Source organism: Scatophagus argus, chromosome 10 (genome assembly GCF_020382885.2).
Source record: "Scatophagus argus isolate fScaArg1 chromosome 10, fScaArg1.pri, whole genome shotgun sequence".
In the NCBI taxonomy this organism is placed as follows: Eukaryota; Metazoa; Chordata; class Actinopteri; family Scatophagidae; genus Scatophagus; species Scatophagus argus.
This window is the reverse complement of record NC_058502.1, coordinates 9,749,997-9,759,457: the sequence shown is the minus strand read 5'-3', so window position 1 is coordinate 9,759,457 and position 9,461 is coordinate 9,749,997. Positions and strand designations below refer to the sequence as shown.

At 37.2% G+C, this 9,461-nt stretch overlaps 1 protein-coding gene across 1 annotated transcript; it reads right to left on the bottom strand.

Moving 5' to 3' along the window:
• Window positions 1–1,774: 1,774 nt before the first annotated feature.
• plek (pleckstrin) lies at window positions 1,775–8,669 on the bottom strand. Its single transcript, XM_046402702.1, has 9 exons — window positions 8,517–8,669; window positions 5,060–5,215; window positions 4,616–4,797; window positions 4,148–4,239; window positions 3,870–4,054; window positions 3,594–3,698; window positions 3,246–3,329; window positions 3,082–3,151; window positions 1,775–2,921 (listed from the first exon to the last, which is right to left on the bottom strand). Exons 1-9 carry the CDS (start codon window positions 8,556–8,558, stop codon window positions 2,782–2,784), a joined length of 1,056 nt encoding a protein of 351 aa, XP_046258658.1. The 5' UTR covers window positions 8,559–8,669; the 3' UTR covers window positions 1,775–2,781.
• Window positions 8,670–9,461: the final 792 nt, after the last annotated feature.

Below are 9,461 nucleotides of genomic sequence, written 5' to 3'. Positions count from 1 at the left end.
AGGTCAATTTTCTCTCCCACACTACACCATCACATTTCAGATTTATTTCCCTCTGACCTGCGGCAGTATAGTGACAGCCTAATGTTTGGAGTGCCAAAAGAAAGAAAAAGAAGCATTTTCAGATCTATCCAGATGTTTAATGTGGACAGGATTTTGTGAAATAGCCTTTTTCTGTTTCTGATTTGATTCTCCCATTTTTCAGGGGTGGGCTCTGATTCTGCTCTTTTCACCCTCCGTCTTTTCACACTTTGTCTGTTGGCGGAGGGCGGGGCTTTAAAAATCCAGTAGATCAGTTTGTTAAAACATCAGCCTACACACATACACTTCACATAGCTTTACTTTACCATACCGCACATCTGGGTGTATATGTTCAAATGGTTTTCATTAATTCATTTTTATTAAAGTTCCCAGTGGATGCCCATATCAGGTTTGCCATTGCAACCAAGAGTACTGTATTCTCCTTTGGGGGAAGAGATACAGTCGTATTGTTTCAGAGACAATCATCACTTTTTTTTATTAATGCCGCTTGTTAAATGTTGCTGTCTGTATTACAACATAATCTGTCTCCTTCATCTGAGCTGACCTGATTCATTGGTTGTACAGTGGCAGATATGTGAAATGCTCTTTTTCTCTTCCAGAATCAGTATATTACAGCAGTTGAAGAACCGCTGTGTCTTGCTTGCTTTCATCTGTCACCACCACTTCCTTATTGGAAAAAATTACTGCTTATGGTAGCTGCATTTCTGGGGTGACATCTCTACTAAATTATTTGTCTTTCCACTATGGTGAGATCCACATCCCTGCTTCTTTTTTTCCAATCCACACTGAATTACAATCAAATTACAATGAACAGCACATTATCTGCAACATGAACATAGTTTTTCCAGAATCAGGACTGAGATCCCTTAACTGGTTCATTTAAATATACTGCAATTACCTCTCAGGTGATAATGTATAGTGATTAATGCTTCATGCAATAACATGCAATTACAATTTCCATAGTTTCTTTCTTATCATTCATGGAAGCATGATTGACATTTGCTCTTACCCCAGGCTCTGAAACAATATGTGGATGATTAACCACAGGGTGTTGATCAGTATTGTATATTGACAATTAACCACTGAAGAGAAGATCCGACTTTGCTATGACTCACAGAAGCAGTCTTAGGTGGATATATAGTGCCCTCCTGTGTTAAAATAGTAAAACACACAAATACAGGCAGCTATAAAGATGTATGTTTTTTAAATTGCAGAATAATTTCTATGTTGCCAATCCTTAATGAAAATGAAATGAAACAACTTGAAACAACAGCAACGTAGCTTATCCTAATATAATAAATTTAACTAATTCCAAATGAAAAATGTGCACAAATAAGCAGCAAACTAAGTCAAGGTTAAACCAGGGGCTCATCTTGTGGTAGAACAGAATTAATGGCCATACTGTAAAAATTAGAACCAAGTTGTAATAAATTAAATTGTCCTTATCTTCATTTCCATTATTATAATTTTAAAACTTAGCAGAAGCTTTGTTTTTTTTTTTTTCAGTTATTATTATCAGACACAGAACAGTCATTTCTGTCACTGATAAATTCTCTCACAGATGCAGGAGGCCTGTGAGCTGCAAAGTGACGCTGAAGGCGTGAAATGATGCTGACTTCAGTTCACACTCAGGAACCAAATGTGCTTGCATGATAGTTCAAACTATGTCAATCTTTTGAAAGATGAGTGAACAAGGAGGAAATAGGAAAAAAAAACCCCACAGTGGGCAGAATAATGACAGTGTTTCTCAGTTTATTGAAACGAAGATACAGCAGTTACATAACTCTGCACAACAGCACGTCTGCAGATGATCACACATTAATCCTGTACTGAAATAACTGCCATGTAATGTCCGGTTAGTTAGCAAATAAACCTCAGAATAAAGTTACATATTGTGCATGTGAGGTGCAATGAGTTATCTTGGGGCCATGAAATGTACAGTAACACTCAAAGGGTAATAAAACAATACAACAGTTCTCAAGTAATAACTTGAACTGACAGTGATAATGTGCTTTAATGTCTGTAACAATGGCTAAAAGTATCCCAAAATAATAATGAGCAGGACATCATCATATTGTTATTACTATTCCTGTAACTATTGGTGCTGTTCCCCAATCTCTAACATGCCTTTACACATGGTGATATGAGGCCTACCCTATTTTTACTGATATTCCCGTGTTTTGCCTAAAATTGTTCAGTGAATTTTGTTGTGAACAGATTAACCAACCTGTTATTATTATGTTATTAATGATATTTTATTATTTGATCCTGTTTTTCTATGATGTTCTTCTCGGTATTACTGTTATATTTTGCAGTAATGTTAGTTTATTGTGCAAAATAAACTCAGTACTACCAAAATACTGTCATTGTTTTTACTAAAATATTAACAGTTACAACTGCATAATTACATGATTTTATCTTGTTATTGGTTGTTTATTGGATACCAAACACATTATTGTGTTATTACTGAGCTGAAATATAAAATGCTACCAATTTAACATCACACATCATAATACTGTGACATTTGTGTACAAACATTATACTTATATTTGACAATATAACTTTCATTTCTCTTTAGATACTGCTCAAGAGCACCATAACACCATAGTTTGAGTATTTAAGAAAGTGAATCTAGTGAATCTAGAATGACACAACATATATCACGGTAACAATACAGTTATACTTAGCTGACACATTATAGAAATGGCTGGCATATATTACGCAACTGCTTCACTGTTCATGTTATTTCCCACTTTTTGACACCATCTGCACTGCTTTGATCCACTCCTTTCTTTCCTCTGCTGTTGCAGCTTGGAGGAAATAGTGAATCTCATCTGAAGTGATGATCTCAAAGAGGTTGCCATCAACATCGTGCTTTTTGGCTGAAACCAGGAAAAGATGAGGGAAACACGTTAAAAGGGATGAGTTGAAGAGAAACCACTGACAGCAAACAGCAATTATATTTTCTGACTGATCACAGACTGTACTTTTGGGGGGAAGCAACATGGAGGAAGTGTATCCTGTTACAAAGGCCTCACTCACCATCAGGCACATACTCCACAGCTGTAACCACAGACCCACGGAGATGGATGGAGCCCAGAGGATCATCACCCTGGCACAAAGAGACAGAAGAAGGCTCATAGTAGGAACAAGAAAGATTATGTAAGAAAAAACCCCCAATATGATTTAAAATACAATATATTTACCTTTGTGGGATCGTAATAATGCATATAAGCAGGGTCGTCCCTCAGTATGAACTTTCGCACCTTCCAGTTTTTCCTCCTATGTCCCTGTGATAAAATAACACAAAAAATGCTTTATCTGATTTGCTGAACACCACTGAAAAGCAAAGACTGCGTCAGGTAAATGTGACTTCCTCTTTCATGAATGTGGCAACACAAGAAAAAAACTACCCCTTTCCACCACAGAGCTGTTATGTCTTATTTTTTATCTATGTTTGTGAATGTGAAAGCTACTTTATTTTGATTCTTATTACTGACTCCTTGTAAAAAAAAAGAATACAAGTTGACACTTTTGCCAGTTTTTCGATTCACCTGCTTAAGTAAACAGCCTTGTTTTATGATGTTTCCTCTGAATTCTTCCTTCACAAGCACATCTTCATCACTGGAGTAACCTTCACAGAAGAACCCACTGTCAGCCTGCCACACACACACACACACACACACACACCATACATCTTTATTAACAGTGACTGTTTGTCATCTTTTGTCTTGCTGGCAAATAACTGAGAAAAACACTTAAAATTTCCATTTACAACAAAGATAAAATTGTTAATAAATAATACATTTTCAACACATGGATAAACTTACAAAGTAGTAAAGAGCATTTGTATGATCTATGAAGGCTGTCTGCTCTCCACTCTCTGCTCCCTCTTTTGAGATTTCACCTGCAGGCTGGAGAAAACCCTCGTTCATGAGACCTGTCGCCAACATGAGGGCCTCAGGCCTATTTCTCGCCTTTCCCTTTGCAGTCAGCCACTCTACCACTGTCGCACCTGTGCAAGAAGAGAGAGGGAGAGAGAACGTTAGAAGATAAAAATAAAACTCCTTCCACACCTGGAACATCAATAAAACCAAGATAAAAGTACCAGTGAAGCAGTGGTTGAAGACTCGGTTCTCCTGCTCGAGTTTTAACTCTTTCACTCCATCATCTTGATCTTTCATAAGCATGTACAGCTCACTGAGAAGACACAATGCAGACACTGTCAACATTTGTTGTCATACTATCAGTTAAGTACAAGTAACTGACCATTCACTAAACCCCTAAACCATACATGTCCTGTCAGCTCTGTCCAGCTTCCCCTTTTCTCCACAAACTGAACTGGTCTGCACAGGGCTCTTCGTTTAAGTGTATATCTTTTGTTAGTGTGTCCGAAACCAGAAGTGCAAGAGCAGAATCGTAAAGAACGGATCAAATCGTGCATTTTTCTGTCCTTTCGCATATCCACTAGGCCTGTGTGTGCACCAGTCTTCAATACCACTTTACTAGAGTTTAGACATAAGTGGCTAATCTGTTCAGCATTGTGTCTGCCACAAGAAGATTTTACAGAACGTACTTCAGGTTGACTGTTTCAGGTAGGCGAATGGAGCGTCTTGTGGACTTCCTGGCAAACTTTCTTCCCCCTTGTATGCAGGTAATGGCTCTTTTGATGTCCTTGACCCAAAACTCTCTCTCCTCCACATGTGAAGCTTGGAAGAAGTGATCCTGCTTCTTGTCTGTGGTAATCTTGAAAACCAACTAAGTGCAAAAGCATTAGTCAGTCACACTGTTGCATTATCATGGATGAGGAAAGATAGCCTACACCTGCTAACTGAGACTTAACTATCTTCTCTTAATGAAATCATTTCAATTAATATTCTAATTTTTAAACACTGACTGTAGTTTTGATCTCTGTGACTAATCCTGTATACTCTACCATAAATGCCATTTTCACATCTCTTATCCTTTAATGTTCAGTTTTTCAGGAGTAAAAAAAAAAAAAAACTTGACATTTTCTTACCATCCTCTTGCCAAAATCCTGACAAGGACTGGTGAGTGTGGCTCCCTTTAGTGGAATCATTCCTTTTGGAGAACGGTCTGTTTTCTTTTTATAGAATTCCACTGCATCTTCTGACAGCACCACCCACACTGCTTTCCAGGAGTTTAGCACTGTACCCTGAGGATCAGTAAGACAAGTGACAACAGGCAGCCTTAAGCAAAAATATAAAAGACGAGGACGCAGTTGTTTCAGATGGCATGTTGTACATTAACTGAATATTTAAATTTATACATGTTTTAACATTTCTCATCATTGAATTACCGTTATTGAAGGTATGTCTAATATAATCCTCATCTTCTCTCTTGTTCAAACATAACCACTAGAAATAGGACCACACACCACAAGTCCTCTTTAAGAGTTCATTTTTTGTTCAGATAATGTAACATATAAAACAAAGAGTTTGATAGGCATTTCTCTCTGTAAATATTGCTTTTGCTTTGTGTTTCAGTTCCCTTTGTGAGTGTAAAGTGAAAGGATAAAAGTAAAGCCAACACTTATGTGAACAGGTGCTATTTTCCATCTATATGAAAATGCAGAAATGAATCTACGGGTTCTGGTAACATGGGGAAGAGAAATCCCTGACTTTGGCAAGCCCTCTCTATACCAATTTTAGTTTATGTTTACAGATATTCCATTTCATTTGGTTCATGTAGGAGTAATACCTAGGACTCTTTGGAGAGAGACAGAACTTGTAGCTTTGTTATGTTCTTTTTCTTTTTTTTAAGGAGCGAGGTTTACTTATTTTTTCAGCAAAGAAGTTAAGCTTTGGATCAGATTCACACTTCTCACCAATAAGATTTCACTTCATATGCGTGGAATAAGCTTAGTAGCATTAAATTACTTGTATCGCCAAACCTAATGTCTATGATCTGCATTGTAAATGTAGATAAATGGCAAAAAACAGGCAGCTCCTAAACAGATTCGCATACATCAGAACTGGAGAGTATTTCTTGATTGAAATTAGAGAGAAGAACACAACTGAAGGATAGTTTGAAAAAATGTTTTTGCTCTCCTTCCTCTTGGCTTTCGTAAGAGTTCGATTTACAACATTCTGCATTATGTGGTTCATTGATCTGGTCAGTGTGTGATAGACAGATGGTTCATTCAAAATGCCTGCCCTTTCCCAAACAGTTTCCAAGGATGACTTCTCCAATGGTTGGTTCTTGCTTCAGGCCATGAAATTTAAGCACCATGACAAAAAGAAGAGCTCTAAAAATCAAGACTCAGTTGCCTTCATTTGTACTGAAGGGCCTTTGAAAAGAAGTGCTTTGCCAATGTGACATCACTAATATCATGCCCTGTTGAGCTTGAATGGGTCTTCTGCTCCCTCATTCCCAAATGGGACCAGCAGAAGGTCTCTCAGTTGGTGTTTTTCAGGAAGTGATGCTTTGGAAACAATAAAAGTTACATAATTTATGTCAGAAACAAGGTCTTCCCAAAATATATCTTCTGTGAAACACATGTCTACAAGTATCACAAGCTGTTCACAGAATTACCATGCAAATTCAGGCAAGCACAGATTAAATAACTGAAGGCAAAGAAGTAAAATATTGGAACATAAACCTTAGCTGTAGTCCTCCTGTAGTCTTATCTTTCATGTCCTGCACTATGTGAAGCAGGATACTACAGTATGCATACATTCTTTCATACATTACACTGTGTATAGTTTCAATACCAAAAGCAAGCCTTGTGTATGTCATTAAATTTTGCACACACACATACATACTTATATATAATTTCTAGGATCAGGCCTTTTCTCATTATTCAGTGATTCAGTACATTTCTCAATTTATGTGCTCGTTATTCTATCCATGACACACAATAGCAAGCTGATTTGTTCTCAGGGAGGAAGTATACATCTTTGAGAAGTGGATACAAATTTGGAGTTTCATTTTGAGTAGTAAATAGCAAGTAAACTGCTAATTTTCTGAATTAACTGCATCAAACAATACTATGCATGGTGCATAGGTTAGAGACTGTTTTTTGGTAATATGCATTTTGCGCACTAGTAAGTCTTCACAGCAGCAGGACTGACCCAAAATAAACTAAAATAAATCAACCCATCTTCACCCAAATAAAGAATGAACATGTCACCAAATCTAACAGTGTGGTACACTGATGTATTTTTGGACAACAGTGAAGTTCTTTAGCACAGAGAAATAAGATACTCACACAGATTCATTACTGACAGTAAGAAAACTAAGGAATACTATACTAAAATATCAGATTTTTTTAAATCTATGGACATGAAATAAACATTTGTAGATGATTAGACCTTTTGTCTGCTTGACTGGATTTTTATTGATACGCCTACTGTTGTAAATGGACCTGAATGCACCACTGATCCATATTCACATAATACCCATGACTGTACAGTTAAGGCTATTTATAACAACCATGATGTTATCAGATTAGTCATTAAAAAGATGATCTCAATCATCATCAAACAAGTGACAGACAATCAATAATGATTAATAATAATGATAATGAATAATCTTTGCTGTTATTTACTGTTATTTCTGATGGACATCCCTAAATGTAACTTAAATGAAAAGCATACAAAAGCGCTTGATTAAAATAAATGAAAGATTATAAATGTGCCCTTGTTTGTCATGTAATTTGTGTAGAGCAGAAAATCACGTTTGGCTATTTCTAGAAAAATGTACATGCGTTCACACGCTCTCACTCCCTCTCTCTCACTTTCATTTTTAAAATGAGTTCCAGTTTACATGTATGAAATGGCTTAAGTGAGACTTTGGGACAAAGTGATTCTTGTCTGCCTTAGTTCATAGTTCATGAAAACAGATGAAATTTGTTTTACGGAAGGTTGTGGATTCCAGAGTACATTCATGACGTTTTGCAAAACAGCGAGTGTTTGTTTCGAGTCACAGCATGAGTGTAAATCTGCCTGGATGTAGAATAAATGGAGAAGCACAAGCTACAAAACGCTTTTCATGTTTTGCTCTTGGTTCGAGACAGAGGCAGGAACTTGATTTGCCTTTTTTGCAACTGTGGAACAGAAGTGTGTGGTGTTGTGCTGTGGGGTAACTTTCAAGTTACGTGCGCATTTGCTCGACCTGGTGCTGGCTTGAGTTGAAGAAGCTCTCCCCGTTACCAGTGCCAGTTTGTCCAGTTCAGACTTTTCCAAGATGTTTGCTTAATTAACTATTTTTTAGCACAATTTGGGTAATTGATGCAACAGTGACAGTGTCAATCAGCACTGCAGCAGTAATCTCAGCTTGGTTCAAAAAAGTGGACAGACCTCTTAGAAACCTTAATATTTGGCAGTTCTGTATCTTGTAATTCAGAATGTATCTACCTTTTGTAGCAGCACCAATCATCAAAGTTAAACTTGTAAAAAGAAAACATGTTCGAGCTTTAGAGGAAGTGGATAGTATTTTCTTGTATTTATTCTTACCTTTTTCACCAAGTATCCCTCTCTGATCTCTTGTGGCTCCATTATCCTGCTCTCTGCTGCTGTCAAGCTGCAACTTCCGTCACTTTTTTAGACTGTCAAGAGCATTTGCCATCCAGTCCACCTACTCCCTCCCTCCCTCTCTCTCTCTCTCTCTCTCTCTCTCTCTCTCTCTCTCTCTCTCTCTCTCTCACTCTGTGTGTGTGTGTGTGTCTGTCTGTGCCTATTTCTATCTGCCTCTCTGTTGAAACCACAAACACACACACACACACAGAGCAGGAAGTTGTGCCTTTGGGTGTGTTAGAATGACAAGTGGTCAAACAGCTTCCTCTTCTATGCCTCTTATCAGACGCAGTTAGTGCTGCTAAACTGCTGAAGTTTCTAAAATTTATAGTTTTAGAATTTAAGAGGCAGCTTGACCACTGAGATGAAAATGTTTGAACAGGTACTGGATATTTCACTGCAGGTACAGTAAACTTACAGCAAAACTATCAATTTAAACAGAAGAGGTCAAGCTGCAAAGGAAATACAGAGAAATACAGGGAACCAGTGGATGGTCTTACAGTAAATGAGCTTCAACTGAAACCACATGAAAATCTAAAATAAACTCTTTCTCTGCTCTGCCACAACATGAGTAATTCCCTTTACTGGACTTTTATCTCATTTATTACATTTCTTTTCTTGGTATTTAATTTAAAAACACTCTATTTATCCTAAAACTGTCTTTTGAGCTGATGTGGCCTGTGTGAATTTTCTCAGGTTCATGCATGGTTAAGTGGATCTTTGTTTCCTGTGGTTGTCTTTCATATATTTGTGCAGCACTTTGCATGGTGGCTTATTAGTTTTTACTGTTCTCTAAGATGACTGAGACTGAGTGTTTTGAAAGGCACCACAAATAAACTTCATTTTTCATTCATTCATTAGTAATGCAATTTTTTTATTCACACT

Coding starts and splice junctions, on each gene's coding strand:
- plek (XM_046402702.1), bottom strand. CDS start 8,558: ATGGAGCCACAAGAGATCAGAGAGGGATACTTGGTGAAAAAG. Junction 4,240..4,615: donor CCTGAAACAGTCAACCTGAA/GTACGTTCTGTA, acceptor GTGTCTTCTCAG/TGAGCTGTACATGCTTATGA. Junction 4,055..4,147: donor CTTCAACCACTGCTTCACTG/GTACTTTTATCT, acceptor CTTCTTGCACAG/GTGCGACAGTGGTAGAGTGG.